The sequence below is a fragment of the Python bivittatus genome, unplaced genomic scaffold (genome assembly GCF_059951505.1).
Source record: "Python bivittatus isolate LINGU-HERP-01145 unplaced genomic scaffold, Pbiv_v1 ctg000350_np1212, whole genome shotgun sequence".
In the NCBI taxonomy this organism is placed as follows: domain Eukaryota; kingdom Metazoa; phylum Chordata; class Lepidosauria; order Squamata; family Pythonidae; genus Python; species Python bivittatus.
The window spans coordinates 41,208,680-41,231,901 of record NW_028277074.1 but is presented as its reverse complement, the minus strand read 5'-3'; the positions used below and the strand labels follow the sequence as shown (position 1 = coordinate 41,231,901).

Genomic DNA, 23,222 nt, shown 5'->3' with positions numbered 1-23,222 from the left:
ATTTGCTTCACCAAAAAGCATTTCCTCTGCATATTTTAGGCTGATAATCATGCTCGCTTTGGTAGATTTGCTTGCATTTCTACAAATATTGGTGTTATCATCCATGTGCCACACATTTATCCATGTACAGTGCATTTGGAAAGTATTCAGACCCCCTTCACTTTTTTCAATTTTGTTATGTTGCAGCCTGATACTACAAGTGTTCAAATTCATTTTTTTCTCATTAATCTACACTCAGTACCCCATAATGACAAAGTGAAAACAGAATTTTAGAAATGTTTGCAAATGTATGAAAAAGGAAAAACTGAAATACCACATTGGCATAAGTATTCAGACCCTTTACTCGGTACTTTGTTGAATCACCTTTGGCAGCAATTACAGCTTCGAGTCTTTTTCAGTATGACGTGACAAGCTTTGCACACCTGGATTTTCTGTCATTCTTTGCAAATCCTCTCAAGCTCAATCAGGTTGGATGGGGACCGTCGGTGGACAGCCATTTTCAGGTCTCTCCAGAGATGTTCAATAGGGTTCAAGTCAGGGCTCTGGCTGGGTCACTCTAGGACATTCACAGAGTTGTCCCTAAGTCATACCTGTGTTGTCTTGGCTGTGTGCTTAGGATCATTGTCATGTTGGAAGGTGAACCTTCAGCCCAGTCTGAGGTCCTGAGCGCTGTGGAACAGGTTTTCATTGAGGATATCTTTGTCCTTTGCTCCATTCAGCTTTCCCTCAACCCTGACCAGTCTCCCAGTCCCTGCTGCTGAAATACACCCCCACAGCATGATGCTGCCACCACACTTCACTGTTGGGATGGTATTGGGCAGGTGATGAGCAGTGCCTGGTTTCCTCCAGACATAACATTTAGAATTGAGGCCAAACAGTTCAATCTTGGTTTCATCAGACCAGAGAATCTTGTTCCTCACAGTCTGAGAGTCCTTCAGGTGCTTTTTTGCAAACTCCAAGCGGGCTTTCATGTGTTTTGCACTGAGGAGAGGCTTCCGTCTAGCCATTGCCAGAAAGCCCAGATTGGTGGAGGGCTGCAGTGATGGTTGTCCTTCTGGAACTTTGTCCCATCTCCACACAGGATCTCTGAAGCTCAGTCAGAGTGACCACTGGGTTCTTGGTCACCTCTCTTACTATGGCTCTTCTCCCCTGATTGCTCAGGTTGGCCAGGCAACTAGCTCTTGGAAGAGTCCTGGTTGTGCCCAACTTCTTCCATTTGAGAATTATGGAGGCCACTATGCCCTTGAGTACAACAGAAATGTTTTTATAGCCTTCCCCAGATCTGTGCCTTGCAATAATCCTGTCTCTGAGCTCTGCAGGCAGTTCCTTGAACCTCATTGCTTTTGCTCTGATACAGGATGCATTGTCAGCTGTGAGGCCTTCTATAGAGAGGTGTGTGCCTTTCCAAATCATGTCCAATCAATTTAATTGACCACAGGTGGACTCCAATCAAGGTTTAGAAACAGCTCAGCAACAATCAAGAGAAATTGGAGGCACCTGAGCTAAATTTCAAGTGTTGTTGCAAAGGGTCTGAATACTTATGCCAATGTGGTATTTCAGTTTTTCCTTTTTCATACATTTGCAAACATTTCTAAAATTCTGTTTTCACTTTATCATTATGGGGTATTTAGTGTAGATTAATGAGGAAAAAAATGAATTTGAATAATTGTAGTATCAGGCTGCAACATAACAAAATTGAAAAAAGTGAAAGGGGTCTGAATACTTTCCAAATGCACTGTATGCCTGCTAGAAAGCTCAGCTAGAGAATGTTTCAAAACACTGCAATCCACTGTTTTGGCTGCAGGTCCTTAAAATTCAGAAGTGATTGTAAATGAATACTATGTAGCATCTGGTCTGACTTCTAATATCACAGCAGTAGATAATCAGTACTACTTTTCCCATGATTGTCACTAGCAAGGCTGTTCTGATATCATGGAAGGCCTGGTCAGTTGCCATGTAGAAATTTCAATTCCAACATTCATAACCCACTACTGCAATAACTCTTTTTGAAAGACCCTTTTGGGCTGAAAGTCTGGTAAGTGATCTTCCAGGAATGGTAAGTGATGTTCCAGAAATGAGGCACTATGTATAAAATATACAATATATACCACACATTATAGCAGTTAATTCACTGGATCATTTTTAAAAGTCCATCAATTATTTTTAATAAGACAATAATTTTCCTTCAACAGTGAGTAAAACTTTGGTATTCATTCACACTATCTCCCACTTCACAGACTCCTTGGGATCTTCCTGATATCTCCACATTTGGCATATTTATTGTTTAACTGGTTTTATTGAATGTTTCAATCCCTGGTTTTACTGTACACCACCCAGAGTCACTTTGTGTGAGATGGACAAACATATAAATTAGACACACAGACAGATAAATGTTTTATATATAAATATGCTCCTTACCTTCCCATCAGCAGTCACTGCAAAAAGTGTCTGTTCACCACCTATTAACTGTACTGGTCTAAGTGTAGCAAGGGCTTCACATGGTGTAGGAACCTTGACTTTTGCTCCTTCTATACCTCCAAGCTGTCCTCTGTGATTATGGCCCCAGCCATATATTGTTCCACTGCCTCCTGCAGAAAGTGTCCAATCATCTGGTCTCCTGTTGAAGGAAAGGGCAAGTGACAGTGTAAAATTCCCTAAAACCCCAGTTTTTCACATATTTATTGAAATATTGTTTATCAAAAGGTGTCCCCACAACCCACAAAAAATATAGCTCCAAAGAACCTGTTCATCCACTGTACAAGCTGTTCATCTTGTTCTCTTTTAAAAACTTCATGGCTCTCATGCAGGATATCAATATTTTCATGATCTGCCATTAATTCTTGAATTTTCTTGGCCACCTACAATATAAATTATGGTACTTTGTGATCAGTTGAACTTCAGCATTGTTTGAACTGTTGAGTGTATAATGAGTCATTAGGATCCCATTATGAAATAGGGCAAGTTATGGCAAGGAGACCAATGCTGACAGACTCCAAACTACATATATCCTCATAGTCTTTATCCAATATAATGTGGGCAACTGATTTAAATGTTCATTTGCTAACAGCCTTTTGTGCATTGTTTTAAGAACTAACATTTAAATATCCTACTAAACAAGCATTATGTTAAACCAGTACCTCATCAAGAAAGAGGCGAGGCAGTGGTGTTCTTTTATCAAGGGCTACAGCAACTCTGGAAGCCATGCAGTATCTTCTAAACCAAGCCCATTTGTGTGTCTCTGCACAGCAGGGAAGGGTATCCAATTCCAGATCACAAGCAAGGGCTACAAGCACCTATACAAAGAAAAACAATTGGGTTCAAAAGCACAAGCTTTCAGTTGGATACATCAGATGGTGATATTATTATCTTCCAAAAATTCTTTTCTTTTAAATTTTAAAAGAATTCATGGGATTCTTCTAAAGCCCATGGCTAGCTTTGTCCCCTCTTATTCTTAATTTTAATCCAAGTAATTCTATTAGAATTCAGATGAACTTTCAGGCTGACCACTCAGATTTGCTTACAAGCAATGTTAAAGGGTTCTCATTTCTGACTTTTAAATCTTTCACATCTTTTGCACCCAATGTTATATTACCTTAAAGAAAGGACTATGAAGTAGTTGTTTGCCACCTCTGACAATGGGATCTTCATAATCAAACTGCCGCTGTAAAGCCTCAGGAAGGCCTTTAACTAGAGCAGCTAAGGCACTGCCAGTGAAACTCTGACCCAAAAAAAAAAAAAATCATAAACAGTGATAGTTTTTGAATGTTGCATATTAGCTGTATCTTACAGCCAAGAGATAGTTATTTAGACTGAAAATATTATCCAACATAACTTTCCATAACTGATAACAAGAATTGGAAACATACAAGGCATTTTTGACAAAGCTAGTATCCAATTACAATTTGTCAACCTAAATGGAATCAATCAATCAACTATCCAGATGATCCCACAAACATTCTGGAACCAAAACATTGCTCAATTGTACAGCTTAAGAAAGTCTCCAAAGATAGATAGATACAGAGACAGAGAGAGGGATTTAGGATTTCAACCTATATCTATATCTATAGGACTTAAGCCAGCATGACAGCAATTACTAGAATTTATGATACTGTTGAAAGGCTTGATATTTTTACCATAGTTCGTGCTTCACCATCATTATCTCCCAGGATTCGATTGATATTAATTGATTGGCCAAACTCGGTAGTTAGTAACTTTCGTAGTCTCTGTAAAGCCCACATTCGGTGGCCAGCAGCTAAAAGATATATAAAAAAAATGGACACTAGCTTAAGAAACAATTTTTCAGTATTAGAAATCAGAAATTTGTTAGAAACCTGAACTTACCTAGAGCACTCAGCTGAGCACATGCTGCTAATGAAGCTGCTAAGCGAGGAACTATGCTCCTGTTTGAAGCAAAATTTAAACGGAAATCCAGTAAACATGTTACCAAATCCATTGACGGGCAAGAAAGAATACAGCGATCTGAAAGAAGATCTTTTGGACCTGTAGGAAAAATTCAATAATATTAGTCATTTATGCTCTGATTTAAAGAAATAAGACAAAACACAACTTAATTGTGTTGGGAAAATGAAATGAGAGATTTACTTATATACTATAGTTTAATCAAAACATGGTAACAGCAACTTAACAGTTCATGTGAACTACTACTATTCCTACGATGATTGCAATTCTCATTCAATGTTTTATTTGTATCTAAGAAATAGAGTCTTTTATCACAGGCATTTGGCTGCCATCAATGGATGAAAAGCTGACACTGGTTTAGTTTATCATTTTATGAATTAGATACCAACCATAATATTTCTAACACAGGAGTACTGAAGCTCTCTCTTTTCTGCTATGTAAGCTGCTTGCTAATAACTCATAAAACAAAAAGAACAAATATGCCAGTTCAGAGAAATATTTCTGTCCTGAAACAATACATGGGATTCACCTGCAGCTGGCATGATGGGATAAACCGTGAAGCGCCAGCCCCATCCATTCACAGAGCCATCACTGATAAATTTCCATTTTAATTCATCACCTGGAATGCGCAGTTCACTAGACCAGTCAGACCATTCACGACCTGAAATATTTAGATAAAGCAGTCAATTTAATCTTTGACCTGTTCAGGAAGGGAATCTAATATTTTTGCTTCACCACCTAAAATAGCATGATACATAATGATGATACTCCAGTCACAACATTCTAACTTCACTGAAGATCATGACTACAGCTGCAAGCAGATCATTAGGAGTATATTAAGAATCCAATCAGACTGGATTTTTTTTCCCTGAGACACTGAGGAGCAACATTAAAATGCCTAGAAGGGATGCTTAGGCCCAAATGATTATTTGGTGTTTCAAATAATAAAATTTCAAATAATAAATAATAAATTTCAAATAATAAATAATAAAAAAATAAAAATAAATTTCAGAACGTCCTCCCCAAATACAAGTTTTGCAAAGCATAATTAGAGAACAAACAGCAAAATTAAAAATTTGGAACAACAAAATTAGGTGCTTCAAGAAATTAATAATAACAGAAAGAATGCCATAAAGTACAATGTACAGTTACAGTAATATGAGGATTGGAGGAAGGAGGTGAATGTTTAATTATTATTTCCAATTTATGAAATGTATCTGAATTGATTAATTAATTAATTAATTAATTGAAGAAGCTGAAGTTGACCACTTCTATGAAGACCTACAACACCTTCTAGAACTAGCACCAAAAAAAGATGTCCTTTTCATCATAGGGGATTGGAATGCTAAAGTAGGAAGTCAAGGAGTAATCGGAATAACAGGCAAGTTTGGCCTTGGAGTACAAAATGAAGCAGGGCAAAGGCTAATAGAGTTCTGTCAAGAGAACAAGCTAGTCATAACAAACACTCTTTTCCAACAACACAAGAGACGACTCTACACATGGACATCACTAGATGGTCAATACCGAAACCAGATTGATTATATACTTTGCAGCCAAAGATGGAGAAACTCTATACAGACAGCAAAAACAAGACCAGGAGCTGACTGTGGCTCAGATCATGAGCTTCTTACTGCAAAATTTAGGCTTAAATTGAAGAATGTAGGGGAAACCACTAGACCACTCAGGTATGACTTAGATCATATTCCTTGTGAGTACACAGTGAAGCTGATGAATAGATTTAGAGGATTAGATTTGGTAGACAGAGTGCCTGAAGAACTATGGACGGAGGTCCGTAACATTGTACAGGAGGCAGCAACTAAAACCATCCCAAAGAAAAAGAAATGCAAGAAAGCAAAATGGCTGTCTGATGAGGCTTTACAAATAACTGTGGAAAGAAGGAATGCAAAAAGCAAGGGTGAAAGGGAAAGATATAAGCAACTGAATGCAGATTTCCAGAGAATAGCAAAAAGAGATAAGAAGGCCTTCTTAAATGAACAATGCAAAGAAATCGAGGAAAACAATAGAATGGGGAAGACTAGAGATCTCTACAAGAAAATTGGAGATATAAAAGGAACATTTAGTGCAAAGATGGGCATGATAAAGGACAAAAAAGGCAGGGACCTAACAGAAGCAGAAGAGATTAAGAAGAGGTGGCAAGAATACACAGAAGAACTATACAAGAAAGATCTTAATGTCCCTGATGTCCACGCTGGTGTGATCACTGACCTTGAGCCAGACATCCTAGAGAGTGAAGTCAAGTGGGCCTTAGGAAGCATTGCTAACAACAAAGCTAGTGGAGATGACAGTATTCCAGCTGAGTTATTTAAAATACTAAAAGACGATGGTGTTAAAGTGCTGCACTCAATATGCCAGCAAGTTTGGAAAACGCAACAGTGGCCACGGGATTGGAAAAGGTCAGTTTATGTTCCAATTCCAAAGAAGGGCAATGCCAAAGAATGCTCAAACTATCGCACAATTGCACTCATTTCACATGCTAGCAAGGTTATGCTCAAAATCCTACAAGCTAGGCTTCAGCAATACATGAACCGAGAACTACCAGATGTACAAGCTGGGTTTCGAAGAGGCAGAGGAACTAGAGATCAAATCGCCAACATTCGCTGGATCATGGAGAAAGCACGAGAGTTCCAGAAAAATATCTACTTCTGCTTCATTGACTATGCAAAAGCCTTTGATTGTGTGGATCACAACAAACTCTGGCAAATTCTTAAAGAGATGGGAGTACCAGACCACCTTACCTGTCTCCTGAGAAATCTGTATGTGGGCCAAGAAGCAACAGTTAGAACCGGTCATGGAACAACCGATTGGTTCAAAATAGAGAAAGGTGTACGACAAGGCTGTATACTGTCACCCTGCTTATTTAACCTATATGCAGAGTACATCATGAGAAATGCCAGGCTGGAAGAATCACAAGCCGGAATTAAGATTGCAGGGAGAATCATCAACAACCTCAGATATGCAGACGATACCACCCTAATGGCAGAAAGTGAAGAAGAACTAAAGATGAGGGTGAAAGAGGAGAGTGCAAAAGCTGGCTTGAAACTCAACATTAAAAAAACTAAGATCATGGCATCTGGACCCATCAATTCCTGGCAAATAGAAGGGGTAGAAATGGAAGCAGTAACAGACTTCATTTATTTGGGCTCCAAGATCACCGCAGACGGAGATTGCAGCCATGAAATTAAAAGACGCTTGCTCCTTGGGAGGAAAGCTATGGCAAGCCTAGATAGCATATTAAAAAGCAGAGACGTCACCTTGCCGACAAAGATCTGCATAGTCAAAGCTATGGTTTTTCTGGTAGTAATGTATGGCTGTGAGAGCTGGACCATAAAGAAGGCTGAGCGCCGAAGAATTGATGCCTTTGAACTGTGGTGCTGGAGAAGACTCTTGAGAGTCCCCTGGACTGCTAGGAGGTCAAACCAGTCAATCTTAAAGGAAATCAACCCTGATTGCTCATTGGAAGGATTGATAATGAAGCTCAAGCTCAGATACTTTGGTCACCTAATGCAAAGAGAGATCTCTTTGGAGAAGACCCTGATACTGGGAAAGATTGAAGGCAAAAGAAGAAGAGGACGGCAGAGGATGAGATGGTTAGATAGCATCACTGAAGCAATGAGCATGAAACTGAGCAAACTCAGGGAGGCAGTGAAGGACGGGAAGGCCTGGCGCGATGTGGTTCATGGGGTCATGAAGAGTTGGACACGACTTAACGACTAAACAACAACAACAACAATCTGAATTAAACATTTTAATTTAATTATAATTCTGTTAAATTTCCGTTTACAACTCTCCAACATACTGAAATTCATCCACAAAGAAAAACTTTCCTTATCTAAAATGTTACCTGATCTCACAGAAACTATCCGGTTAACTCCATCCATGACAGTGAGAGGGTCATGGCGTCGTTCTGTGGAGCACTGGCGGTCAAATTCTACTCTAAGACCTTCAGCACCTGAAGAATGAATGCCACAAAAGTACAATCAAGACTCAGAAGAAGGAGGAGGAAAAGGAAGAAGATAAGTTTGTTTTCTTTAAATTTTGTATTTAATGTTTAGTTGGATTTCATGATCTTTCCAGGCAGGATAATTAAGCCTTGCATGCTGAATATCTGAAATCTAATTGCACAATATTAACTGAAGTGCACACAATTTAGAAGGACTGCTCCAATCTTGAACCTAAATTCTAAAAGGTTCCTTAACTGTGCTGTTAATAATCAGTAATATGATTTTATTAAACCAAGACATCTGAAATGATTTTAATAGATGATACAGGCACACTGCTTCTAAATTAATCTATCACTGCAGCAATACCATTATGGTGCAATATAAGAATCATTGTATTGCATAACATTAGTGAAACAATGAAAAAGCATGCCCTTTTGCTATCTCACTATTAGAACTGTGGCCCCAGGGCTGATCAAGTATTCATTATATGATCTTAACAACAGTTTAGACATTTTGGGTCACTTTCATCAAAGCTGAAACCACTATATATTTCCAGTATAACCTACAATGGCGGTATGTATCCTATTTCTGATTTTCAGGATACCCTGTATCAAAATTTAGTACCTGGTATTTTAACAGTGCCACTGGTAGAAGTATCATCAGTATATGGATGACTACTTTCTACCACCACTGGCTGAGAAGACAGACGACCACTTTGTGAATCAGTTGCCACATCTTCCAACTCAGTAACACATAGTTCCAACAACATATCAGCCACCTGAAAATATACATATATAATTTAAAGCATTTTTACTCTAATCTTTAGACAAAATGACTTACAAAGTATCAATCATTAAAAACTTTTATCATTTTATCATTTAATTAATTATTTATATCCTGCCTTTCTGCCTATTGGACAGCTAAAAAAACCCAACAAACTGTTAAAAAAAATAAAAAACTACTATTAAAATTAAATGAAAATGCCTGGCTGAAAAGGAAAGACATTCTCTTTTTCTTAAAAGCAGAAAACTCTTATTCTTAAAAGCAGAAAGACTAGGGATTGGGTGCAAATCTCTTTTGCTTGGAACAAGATAGAAGATGGCCCTCTCCTGTATTCCTGTCAAGCAGATGTCAAAAAGTGAGATCTTTAAAAAGGCTTCTACTGACCTTAGTGTCTTGATAGGCTTCTATCAAGATGGGTGGTCCGTTAAATAATAAGGTCCTAGAAAGGCTAAGGCTTTAAATGTTTTTTTACACCTTAAGTTGTGCTTTGGAAACAACTGGAAACCAACACATATCTTTCATCATGAATATAATATATTCCTGATACTGGACACAAATTAGTTCACCAGCTGCTGCAATGCAATCTGCACAAATGCAAACTTCTGGATGCTCAAAGGTAGCTGCACACAAAGTATGCTCAAGGCTGGATGTAATCAATGCATGGCTAACTGTTGACAAATGCAACTAGTTGCAAAATTCTGCAAATGAAGTCTTTGCTACATCACCACCTGAGAATCCAGGGCTCAAGGAGCTCCCCCAAAACATGGTACAACTTCATCTGGAACAGAATGAAACATATCCTAGAACCTGGTTTTCTATTGATTAAGAACACTTCCAGATTGTCTGATTTTAATTTCAGCTTGTTCACCCCCACTGAATGTAAGCACCAGTCATGCAAATCTACTGCTTCCTTGGAGAAAGATGGTAAGGAACAATGAAGCTTGATTTTATCAGATGAATAATGGTCCTTCACTCCAAAGCCCGATAACTTCTCAGCCTTTTCATATAAATACTAAACAGCATAGTAGATAACAATAGATATTTAAAACATTGAGTTCATCCCTGTATTCAGTGCAAGAATCCAATTTAAAGAATTTGCCCCAAACCATCCAGCTTCTGCATGAACACATCCAGTGATGTGCAGCCTATCATTTCATTAGGCAATTGGTTCTACTTATCACCAGAAGGTTTTTCCTAACATTAAACCAGAACCTTACTTCCTCAAAATTAACCCCATTATACCATGGCCTGTAATCTAGAATAATCAAGATCAGGTCAGGACTTTTTTCTGTGTGACACTCTTCAGGTATTGGAGAAGTACTATCATACTCCTCTTCAGTCATCTTTCTCAAGACTAAAATGTCATGTTCTCTCAATCTCTCCTTGTAAGACTTAGCTTTCAGGCCACTGATTATCCATACCATTATTCTCTGAACCTACACCAAATAGTTTTTCCAAATATTTCCAAAGCATAGATAGAAGTTGAACAGCTCTGCTTTGTTATCAATTTGCATTCCACTGAGCAGCTGGTATACGGCTCTTTTCTCTTTATTTTATTGTGAACACAACTGAAGAAGCCCTTGTTAGTCTTACATTGCACCTCAGCTGCTGCCATGGAATCCCACTTATCATTGCTTTAAACTTATATATAATATGCTGTCTTGGTCCAGGGCATGTGTTTGCATCCAGTTTTAGTTTCCTTAATAGTAAAAAATACAATACTATAGTATTTCCTATTGATTAGGATCAAACCCAGAATAGTGGATTCCCTTGTGTCTTTCTCTACCCTCTAAAGGAAAAGGTTTTGAGCAAACATGTCAGGAATAGCCTTGATGTTGAACAACAGTTCCCCACTATAATCTTCCAGACAAAACCCAACAGAAAAGATCAACCATATAAAACAATGCCGCCAAGACCCAACTCTGCTAGGAGATCAACAAGGATATCATGATTGATGGTATCAAAAGTCACTGAGAAGTCCAAGAAAATAAATAGTTCTGCATTCCTCTTATCTAGTTACTGGTGTAGATCATCCATAACAAAGAAACTAAAGCAATCTCAATTTCATATCCTGGTTGAAAGCCCAACTGAAATGGATCAAGATGATCAGAATTCTCAAGGATATTAGAGTTGCAGAGCCATTATGTGCAATTCTCTGCCCAACAATGGAGTCTAACTTGAAGCAGATACAAGTGACTTTATCAATAAAGAATACTGCAAACTCTTCACAGCTTGCCACCAAGCTGCTGTACAGTCTATTACTCTAGCCACAAATGGTAAGCTTGAAACTGGTTGACAGTTACCCAATTCAAAATTTTCTGACATAATGATCTTATCTTTGCTTTCTTTAAGCAGGTAGAGATGCTTTCAAGGTAGCATTAACTACTTCCCTTAATTATAACATCAGTTATTTGTGGTCAGCCTCAAAGGAAGGAACAAGTAAACTGCTCTGGTGGTAATCTTCACCTTTCCAGAGATCCTGTTTCTAGAGTTTCACAAACTGGAAAGAATTGAAAACAAGAGGTCTGAAGTTTCAGCATAATTCTCTGTCTAACACTGGAGTCTAACCTGAAGCAGATACAAGTGACTTTATCAGTAAAGAATACTGCAAACTCTTCACAGCTTGCCACCAAGCTGCTGGGGTTCCTCTCTCCAGCATCAAGGAGAAGGGGGATGAGATGCCACACACAGTATGGAAAAGCAATACCAGTCTGTTCTGAGCAAAGACAGAGAACAGTTCTTTGCTGCTTCCACCAAAAGAATACAACTCCAAATAGCCTTCACCTGTGACCGATTTGATTCATCCTGAGATTTGTTTAATTTGTGCTGAAGTTGTTGTTCTTTCCGCTTCATCACTTTCAGGGGAGCAGGGGACAATTTGGCTACAGTGCCAAACAAGCAACAGTACAAACAAGCAACAGTGTTTATCATCTGGATCATTTCCATATTCCAGGGATCAGCCAGGAACATTTAATAATATCACCAACAGATATTATTCAGAAAACTATTTGGATCTATCAGGTACTTTGAGAGGACCATATCTTTTATAATCTAAAAGGGGTGAAAAGCTTAATAGTATTTGATTAATCACCAAGATGAATGGGAACAGATCAGCCTGATGCCTTCGAGCATAAACAATACCCAGGAATTACAGTGATTGCAATTCAAACCATTTTGAAGGCACTGATTGCCTATCCCTTGGATATATTACAGATCCAACCATTCTCTGTTCTCCACCTGGGCTGGCCTATTCTTATTTTTTCTTTTCCCTTTCTATTTCTCTACTCCTTTTACTTTGGTTCATCAATCCTCAAATTTTCAAGAGGGATTTAATAATTAGACATTAGAGGCACTGAGTAATCAATTCAGCACATTTCAGAGCAACTAATATAGCAACTGGTACAGAATAAATAATGCCGCAACAATTTAACTTACCTGAGGATAAGCAGTACCCATGCCAGACAGCACAGCGGAAAGAACGTCTTTCCCCTTCTCTCCAGCACGTCCTGATACAGCCAACTTCAATAGGTCAACCATGACTCGGGTATCATCTGGTACCAAGAGACTGGTGAATTCATCCAGGTACTGAGGCTCTGGCCCAGAGACCTTACTTTGGTTTTCCACATCCTTCAGGATAAAATGGAAGACAAGGTGGTGTACCATAATGATATGAAAAGACAGAAATCAAATTACCCAATAAAGTGTTATATTTACACCTTTGGATTATATAGTTTAGAGGCTTATTTCCTATTTAACTACCAAACTTTTAGCACTTCAAAATACACAGGAATTTTCTATAGAAGCCAAATTTTTAATAGGAAATACTTTATCTGAAGCTGTATTTTTATTACTGAAAGACCCCAAAAGCAATTTATTACTTGACAGCTCTACAAAATTTTATTAATTCACTTTAAGTTAAATGTAACTACTTTTTGTTATAATTACAGAAGAACAGAATCTTCCATATCTGGCCATCTTGCAGCCCAGTGTGCATATGACACATCTTATTAGATACTCACCACCAATCTCTCCATCCTCATCTATCATTTTTTGAAGAAAATCTAGTTAAGTGTGTAATCAGTACAAATGAGGACCTTACTTCTTTGGTTTTGGTCATTGTCTCTGCTATTATACTGGCTGCTCCAGGGTCATCTGTGACAGGAATGAAAGGACGAGATGAGGCTGCTGCAGCAGAGGGCGTCACAGCAGAGGGAGTCAAGGCATCTTCCGCAGAAGCCACCTAGATAAGCAGAACAGCATGAGACTAATAAAAGAGAGCTTAGTAAGGCAGATAGAGTGGGACTTTGAAAATCCCCAACTGAGAAATTAAGGTCTTGCATTAGTACTTAATGATTACCTAGAGCTTCTTTTCTGGGCCCCCAAAAACAAAACGAAACATAACTACAGTGACCAGCCACCAACCAGAGCACGTTTAATTGCCTTACTTATTTTTTTTAATATTATCCCCTTATTTTATAATAATAACAAAAATGAGAAAAAGAAAAAGGAACAAAACACAAAGATACATACATTATCCAAAAAAAAAACACCCCCAATTACATCACAAGTGCTTAAAAATAAGTAGAAAAAATACAACAGAAAAATAATAAAAAAGAAAATATAAAGTATATGTCATTACAACAATAAAGTTATAATTGTATATATAGTTATCTAATACAAATAGTATGTGAGTATACAGGTGAAACTCGAAAAATTAGAATTTTATTTTATTTATTTATGTTCACTTATGTCAGTAAGGCAACTCAAAAGGTGAAACCAATATATGAGATAGACGCATTACATGCAAAGCGAGATATGTCAAGCCTTACTTTGGTATAATTGTGATGATTATGGCGTACAGCTTATGAAAACCCCAAATTCACAATCTCAGAAAATTAGAATATTACATGACATCAATAACACAAGGATTGGAAATAGAACAATATTGGACCTCTGCAAAGTATAAGCATGCATATGTACTCAGTACTTGGTTTGGGCTCCTTTTGCAGCAATGACTGCCGCAATGCGGCGTGGCATGGATGCTATCAGCCTGTGCCACTGCTGAGGTGTTATGGAAGACCAGGATGCTTCAATAGCGGCCTTCAGCTCCGCTGCATTGTTCGGTCTCATGTCCCTCATCTTTCTCTTGGCAATGCCCCACAGATTCTCTATGGGGTTCAGGTCAGGCGAGTTTGCTGGCCAGTCAAGCACAGTAATCCCATGGTCATTGAACCAGGTTTTGGTACTTTTGGCAGTGTGGGCAGGTGCTAAGTCCTGCTGGAAAATGAAGTCAGCATCCCCATAAAGCTCGTCTGCGGAAGGAAGCATGAAGTGCTCCAAAATCTCCTGGTAGACGGCTGCGTTGACCCTGGACTTCATGAAGCACAGTGGACCAACACCAGCAGATGACATGGCTCCCCAAATCAACACAGACTGTGGAAACTTCACACTGGACTTCAAGCATCGTGCATTGTGCGCCTCTCCATTCTTCCTCCAGACTCTGGGTCCTTGGTTCCCAAATGAGATGCAAAAGTTGCTCTCATCAGAAAAGAGGACTTTGGACCACTGGGCAACAGACCAGTTCTTTTTTTCTGTAGCCCAGGTAAGACACTTCTGACGTTGTTTGTTGTTCAGGAGCGGCTTGACAAGAGGAATACGACATTTGAAGCCCATGTCCAGGATCCGTCTGTGTGTGGTGGCTCTTGATGCACTAACTCCAGCCTCAGTCCACTCCTTGTGAAAGTCCCCAACACTTTTGAATGGCCTTTTCCTGACAATCCTCTCCAGGCTGCGGTCATCCCTGCTGCTTGTGCACCTTTTTCTACCACACTTTTCCCTTCCACATAACCTTCTATTGATGTGCTTTGATACAGCACTTTGGGGACATCCAACTTCTTTTGCAATTACCTTTTGGGGCTTTCCCTCCTTATGGAGGGTGTCAATGATGGTTTTCTGCACAACTGTCAGGTCAGCAGTCTTTCCCATGTGGTTCCTACTGAACCAGCCTGAGAGACCATTTAAAGGCTCAGGAACCCTTTGCAGGTGTTACGGATTCATTAGCTGATTAGAGTGGGACACTTTGAGCCTAGAATATTGAACCTTTTCACACTATTCTAATTTTCTGAGATTGTGAATTTGAGGTTTTCATAAGCTGTACGCCATAACCATCACAATTATACCAAAGTAAGGCTTGACATACCTCGCTTTGCATGTAATGCGTCTATCTCATATCTTGGTTTCACCTTTTGAGTTGCCTTACTGACATAAATGAACATTTGCACGATATTCTAATTTTTCAAGTTTTACCTGTATACGTATTTATTTCTAATACAATTATATAACTATCGTCCTTTTTCCTAACCTACTGTATTTTGTATAAATGAGTTCCATATTTCATTATACTTGTCCATACAAAGTCTACGTCTATAGGCAATCTGCTCGTAGGTGACAAGTGTAATGAGGTCTTCAATCCATTGAGTGAATGGGACATATATATATCTTTCCAGTGTTGTAACATCAGTCTTTTGGCCATAGTAAGGGCATGGAGAATCCATTTACACTGTCCAGTTGTCAAATTCCATATACAGTGGTACCTCGGGATACGAACGCCTCTACTAATGAACTTTTCAGGTTATGAACAGCTCCGGCCGCAAAAATTTACCTCGATGTGCGAACTCCACCTCGGGGTACGGTCATTTTTCCGCCCTGACACATGGTCCGCAGCCATTTTTCCGCCCCTGACACGTGGTCCACTGTACTAGGTATGTAATTTTTCCGCCCCTGACATGTGGTCCGCGGCCGTTTTCCCGCCGCACCACGCCCGGCCGTTTTCCCGCCCCTGACGTGTGGTCCGCGGATGCCAGAACGGATTAACGGTAATTACATTGAACCTTATGGGAAAATTTGCTTCGGGGTGCGACCAAATTCGGGCGGAGGGCAGAACGGATTAACCGTATTTACATTGAACCCTATGGGGAAATTTCCTTCGGGTTACGACCAACTCGGGATACGCCCAGAGTCACGGAACGGATTAAGTTCGTATCCCGAGGTACCACTGTACTAGGTATGTAATTCAACAGAATATTATCCTCTGAAAATTTTTGCCTTTGTCACACAGTCATGTTTATATGATCCACTACTTTCTCCCAAAACTTAGTAAGTACAGGACATTGTAAAAACATGTGTTTTAAAGAAGCATTACCCTTGTTACATCTCCAACAAAATGCTTTATTAGACAGTCCGTTTCTATTCAAACGTAATGGAGTCCAATAAATTCTATTTTTAATAGAGGTGAATATGTGTAGCTCAGGGTTGAACTGTGGAGTCCTTGGGGTTCTCTGAGCTTGGTTCTTTTCTTGCAAACGTTTCATTACCCAGCTAGGTAACATCTTCAGTGCTAAAATGGGATGGGGTTTGCTCTCTATTTATGTGCTGTGGCCTGCTTTGCCAGTGCTGGTAAGGGTGGGGGTTTTGTTTTGCTCTTCTGGTAGTTCTTTGATTAGCACAAGTTTGCTGCTTGATTGTGTGCCTGGTGGTAACCTCTGCTTATCTGGGTGATGATTGCCGGTGATGATTGCTGGTGATTGATTAAAAAAAACTCTATTTTTTTTTTATAAGTTGTAGTTTAAGGTCCCCTGACACTCTTGCTAGAAGACAATTGTTTAGGTAATATAAACAGCTCTAATTCTTTATTCCACTCATCTCTTAACATCTGCATGTCAAAGTGATTTATTGATAGCAAATATCTATAAAAGCTAAAACTAGGTTTTTTAGTTTAAAAGGATTTAACAAATTGTTCTAGTATCTCAGGTATCTCAGAAGCTGAAAATTCTGCTGGTCCAAACAATGTTGTTAACAAATGTTGCAGCTGTAAATATTACCATTGGGTTATATTTGCTAGATGATATTTATCTCCTAACAGTGCATACGTTAAAAATTCATCTTCGTCATCGATCAATTCCAAAGTCAATATCCCTGCTTCCATCCAATTTTTCCATATCACCATCTTTTTCCCAATTTTTAATGTTGGGTTCCCCCATAAAGTCATTTAGCATGGGAAAAAGGATCAAATCTTTTTTTATTAGACATTCCATTCCATAGCTTTCTAACTGACATAATCATTTCCAGAGATATTAGAGTTCTATTGCATTTAGATCCTAATACCGTCCGTCCAACCAAAGGTGCTATATATCTATATTCCAATGTTGCCGAAATCGGAAAATTAACACCAACTGTTGGCTTCCAGTATTTAATACTTGACAATAGGTAAGCCTGATGATATAAGATTCAGAAAACCGAATCCTCCCTCATTCATTGGTAAATTGCATTTTCTGTAAAGATATTCTCGGAATCGAAGAATCCCATAAAAAATTTCTAAACAAAGAATGTATTTTCTGAAAATATTTTCCAGATATTTGAACTGGAATTCCTTTCAGAATATAAATTAACCTGAGAATAATATTCATTTTGAAAGCATTCACCTTTCCCCAAAGAGTGAGTTTTAATGACTCTCATCTATCCATATCTGAAGAAACTTCTTTATATATTTTATTTATGTGTTATTAACTGAGTTATATCTTTTGATATACACATACCTAAATATTTAATGGATTCAGTACAAATACAGAATTGATATTCCTTAAATGGATGGGTAACCAAATTTTCACCTACTGGCATCAATTCCAATTTGGACTGGTTAATAGAATATCTTGCTATTTTACTAAAGGCATCTATCATTTGCATCAACACTGGAATAGTAGTATGAGGTTTAGAAATAAACAGAAGGATATCATCTGCAAATAAAACCAATTTGTGTTCAACTGAATTATGTACTACTCTGTAAATTTCCCTATGTTGTCTAACAGCATAAGCCAAGGGTTCCACACAAACATTAAAAAGCAAGGGTGAAACACTCTTGTCTAGTTCCTCTAAATAATGGGAACGTAGCAGAAAAAAATAACATTAACCATTACTTTAGATGTGGGTGCCTCATATAGTATCTTAATCCATTTTATACATTTCCAAGGAAATCCAAATCTGTTTAGTACAGCAAACATGGACTGTTTATATATTTTGTCAAAAGCTTTTTCAGCATCTAATGATAAAATTACAAATTGGTCTTTATTTTTATTCATGTCTATTAAATCTACAACTAACCTAATGTTGTCTACTGTTTGCCTAGTTTTTATAAACCCTGCTTGATCATTCTTAATAACGAATGGTAGCACTTGCTGTAGTCTATTTGCTAGCACTGCTGTTAAGATCTTTGTATCGACATTAATCAGTGGAACTGGACAATAATTAGCACAATGAGTATGATCTTTACCTGGTTTTGGTATAATTGCAATATAAGCCTGATTAAATGCCTCTGATAATATTCCCTTATCAATTTTCTCATGATGCAATTGACAGAGTTTTGGCACCAAAAGATCTGTAAATGCTTTATACCACTCTATAGGAAATCCATCCAATTCTGGTGTTTTACCACTTGCCTTTTTAAAAATTATTTGTTTAATCTCAACCTCAGACAATGGAGCAACAAAAGTTGTTTTTGTGCATCATCTAAGTGTGATAGGTTTGTATTATTTAGAAAGGCCTCTATAACCTCATTCGATATATTCTCTGGTTTGCTATATGATTCTGAACAGAATTTTAAAAATTGACAATTTATTTCCTTTGAAGTTTTATATATTTCATCTCTTTCACTCCTAATAATTAGAATAATTGCCCTATCTTTCTTTTGTTTTAAGCGGTTAGCCAAAATTTTACTGGATTGCTTTTTCCCAATATTTCTGTCGTAAACATGTTAACATGAATTCTGTTTGCTGTGATATTATAGTATTTAATTCATATTTCTTGTTCTGTATTTCAGTAGATGGGCATCTAACCATCTGTGCCCATAAATGTTTCAATTCATCTTTCAAATTGTTTTCCCTTTTATTTTTAATCTTATTTTTATATGATGCATAAGCAATAACTGGACCTTGGATATAAGGTTTATATGCTTCCCATTCAAAAATTCAAGTACCTGATTTTCTGAATTCAAATCAAAGTATTATTACAAAATCTCTACCCACATTTGTTCTACAAATTCTTTATCATTCAACAAGGAGACACTGAAATACCAATTTCTCGATTACCTTGACTGGTTTCTGAAACATACAATTCAAAATAATTGCACTATGGTCTGATACAGAACAAACATCAATATTATTTTCTTGAATCTGATAATATAGAGTAGATGATATTAAAAAATAATCAAGCCTAAAAAAATGTTGGTGCACACTTGAATAAAATGTATATTCTCTTTTAGTTGGGTACCTCAAACACCAAGGGTCTATTAAATTCAATTCTTCCATATAGACCTTAATTGTTTCCCTCACTAATGATTGTTTTTCCCCTACTGATGTATTTATAACAAGCTCAGGATCCAATATTTCATTAAAATCTCCTCCTATTATCTCTTCATCATAAGCCCTGTTACTTATTTTACTGGCCTTTTCAAATCAGATTCAATTTTTGAACCTTTCTCTCCTAGATATTTAAACTAAAAACATAACTAGGAAATTTTAAAATGTATATTTCTTAAATGGTTGGGAATTGATTATTTTAGTAAATTTATCCTACACAACTGTTTTTAAAACTTACAGGCTGGATTGCAATGACACCACATTACTTTCAGTAGTGTCTTTCCCATACTTTTATCTGGGAAAAGATTACCTCTGCCCTCCTGTCTTGCCAAGGTGTTGGGCTCTGTCTCTCCTCTGCATCAATTCCGATCATGCTTTCATCCATACTAGGAGCACTGCCTATGGAAGCAAGGTCTGGAGGGGGTGCAGGAGATGAGGACAAACACTCCACTGGTGCAATCATACTTGCAGGCATCAGTGCTCCAACCACTGCATCTCTAAATCAAAAGAAAAATATTCAACAGATTCCTCCATTGCATTGTGCAGGTGTCTTATATGGCAGAAGAGATGCTAACTTTACTATTTTACCTATTATTCTTTTTTTTTATTACATTTGATGTAGTAGTTTGGAATCATGACAATTTAACAGCAAAATACATACACACGCACACAAAGAAGGTTCTCATTCCACACATTTCCAATAGAAAAGTTCAATACATAAGAATTTAGCCTATCATTTCTTTTCCAAAATTTTATTATTTGAAACACAGCAGAGCAGAGTTTTGAAAATATTTTCGAGCTCAAACCTTAAATGATTCATCAACACTTTCAACAGCACAAGCTCAGTTATGATTTTCGAAACATCAGACCCAAAAGTCAGACAACAGGAACTATATACACAATTCTGCAATCCACAGAAGCAGCAAAGGCAGGCTATTTTTACACAAACACAGAAAAAGGTATAGGAAAAAGACTTCCTAATAAACCTCAAAATATGTAATTTGTTATTAAATAAGTTTTGCTTCAGAACTTTCTACATGTAGTTAGACAATCAAAGCTAACATCCCTGAGCAATTTGATAATTTGTAAATGCATTTAAATATATATTTTTATATATATGCTTACCTAGCATACATGATCTGTAATGCTGTCAGTATATGAGATAATGACTGCTGCTTGGCAAGATTTCCATCTAATGACAAAAGGATCTTAGCAAGTGAAGGTCGGTTAGATTTAGAGCTGTTTATACCATTGATTTTATTACTAGAAGCAGAAGAATCAGCATCTGATGGAACACCTGCAGAATACAAAAGATCTTCAAGCTCAACAATTCTGGAAGATGATTTATTACAGAATGAAACAAATCTTAAAGGCTGAATTCTCCTTCCTGTCAATTGTTTTTCTGCTAAATATCATCAGATTTTATATCCTTACAAAGTATATGGAGTTGACTTTCTATATTATAACAGCTGGCAGAATGTTTTATGCCTCTTACTGGAATCACATATAATTATTTATCTAGAAGAATGGCAGACTGAGTTGTGGAAGTATGCATCAACATCAAAAATAACTTTGTATTTGAAAAACAAGTCCAATACAAAAATTAGGTTAATTTGAAAACCATTTATGGATTACATTTCTGCTATGGACTTGTGCTGAATTCAAAGTTTGGGTTTCTCTTATTACAGGGCTTTAAAATATTAAATCTTGCTTGTCCTCTTAGATTCATCCTGACTGATGATTCTTATTGTACTGGCTGTTTTTGTTAATTATTGATCTGCTTTTATTAATGATTTTGAAGTGCCAAATTTATATAAGATTATTTTTATATGCAGTATTAACTTATTTAAAAAAAAAATTATTCAATTTTATACAGCTTGTAAATCTCTACTTCTTTTTGCTTTTTTATTTCTTTTTCTGCTCTTTTTCTTGGTTGTGCTTTCAAACATCTATTAAATTTAAAATTAAATTAAATTTTAATTTTAATTAAATTTAAATAAAATTAAATTAAAATTAAAATTCAAGTTAAAAAAACTTGAAAAAAGAAAAAAACATTTTCTATCAACTTCTCATTTACAGATTAAATCCCTAGGACAATTCTATTCATAACCTGTTTGTATCAAATGTTAATTTACAGCAGTACTTGTTCCCTTTTCCTTATTAGTAGCTTTTCGCTTCTTTGGTACCTGTGTGCTTGACCCCACTGATATAAACACTCCCTCATATATATTCTTTATGGTAAGTGCTACAACTTAGATTTTGCCTGGAACAATCTTATATTGGACTATTAAATTAATTAATCCATTATGCATTTGTTTTAAACATGTGTGAGGTTTCATTTATGTATTCCATTTATAGATTCATGGAACAAGAAGGTCTATTTAAGATTTCAGGTCTTCCTCACTGCTCCATGTAGGAATCTAAATTAATACACACACACAAACACACACATTTGGCTGTCTAGTCTTCAGTTAAACATACTACATGAGGCTGCCTACAAAATAAAACTGTTCGTTAAGATGTCTCACACATTTCCAAATCATTTTTGGAAAAAGAACCTGAACAAAGTAGCCTTTGCATCAAATACATTTTTAAACCAAGGCCAATACAAAACAATCTGCTCTTCTCTTTCTTGATTCTAGCTAGTCAGTATGGCTCTAGCTAGCAACTAATTTTTAACAGAGGACATATTTTTAAGTAAAGAAGAGTACAGCGTTAGAAATACTGACTATTGCAATGGCTATCACATAAGCTAAACTTTAAATTAATAATTTAAAACTTTCAAGATACATCTGTATTTCTCTCACACATATGTACAACAAAGTTCTTTTTCTAAGTTTTCCTCTTGCATTTCAATCAATTCTGTTTTCCTGCATCTTGGCTTTTACACAGTGATTAGTAGCTGGGCTGCATAAACAAATCTGATAAGGCTGCTGCTTCCCAAGTGAGAATACAGAGGATTAAATAACCTTTTGCCTATGTTTCCATTTACACAGGAGAAAGCACTTGGACTGTATCGTAAGAGGGCAACTGATTCATGAGTTATGGAATCATGATTCCATTCATTTAATGGAACATCCCACAATACTGATAAGAACAATATGATGTTTCCTTCTTAAGCCAAAACACAGCTGTAATTTCTCTATCCTACTACTTGCCCCACTTATAAATCTTTTTAAAGGAAAGAAATGTTAACTTTATAGTACCTAAATAAGATGCGCCTAAAGGATCTCTTGCTGTTTGAAAGAGAACTGGCTCATGAACGGAGGGTGTAGCAACATCCATTGTTGTCCAAGCCACACTATGGGAAGATCCACATGCAACACGGGTTATTTTCTGGCCTTCTAAACCCTGCACCAGAGTGGGCTTTCTGTTGACTGTGGTAGTCCCATTGCCTTGCTGTCCATGGTCATTATCACCCCAAGCATATACCTGTCAATAAATCAAATAATTCTGCACATCACCCTTTCCAGTAGTATACATACACTACTCTCAAAATATTAAGGAGAAACTAATATGTCATTCATTTAATGTTTAGCATGTAGATTCTTGTTTCACACTTATGTATGTACATAGGAGATATCTTAGTCTCTTCACCAAACTTCACAAACCAATTGTTTAAGGACTTTGGTATCAACATTTTGAAAGT

The 23,222-nt window shown here is 37.1% G+C and overlaps 1 protein-coding gene across 1 annotated transcript in view; it reads right to left on the bottom strand.

The window, feature by feature from the left end:
* The window catches only part of HERC2 (HECT and RLD domain containing E3 ubiquitin protein ligase 2), a 110,697-nt gene that overhangs the window by 19,282 nt on the left and 68,193 nt on the right, over nucleotides 1-23,222 (bottom strand). Inside the window, exons 65-78 of the mRNA XM_088145006.1 lie at nucleotides 22,780-23,005; nucleotides 20,699-20,870; nucleotides 19,884-20,070; nucleotides 13,264-13,404; nucleotides 12,600-12,791; nucleotides 9,006-9,159; nucleotides 8,282-8,389; nucleotides 4,949-5,080; nucleotides 4,342-4,500; nucleotides 4,134-4,252; nucleotides 3,593-3,718; nucleotides 3,138-3,293; nucleotides 2,743-2,858; nucleotides 2,419-2,617 (exon numbers count right to left, since the gene is read on the bottom strand). Of these exons, the coding sequence (XP_088001132.1) occupies nucleotides 2,419-2,617; nucleotides 2,743-2,858; nucleotides 3,138-3,293; nucleotides 3,593-3,718; nucleotides 4,134-4,252; nucleotides 4,342-4,500; nucleotides 4,949-5,080; nucleotides 8,282-8,389; nucleotides 9,006-9,159; nucleotides 12,600-12,791; nucleotides 13,264-13,404; nucleotides 19,884-20,070; nucleotides 20,699-20,870; nucleotides 22,780-23,005 (2,187 nt within the window). The remainder of the gene's footprint in view (nucleotides 1-2,418; nucleotides 2,618-2,742; nucleotides 2,859-3,137; nucleotides 3,294-3,592; nucleotides 3,719-4,133; nucleotides 4,253-4,341; nucleotides 4,501-4,948; nucleotides 5,081-8,281; nucleotides 8,390-9,005; nucleotides 9,160-12,599; nucleotides 12,792-13,263; nucleotides 13,405-19,883; nucleotides 20,071-20,698; nucleotides 20,871-22,779; nucleotides 23,006-23,222) is intronic.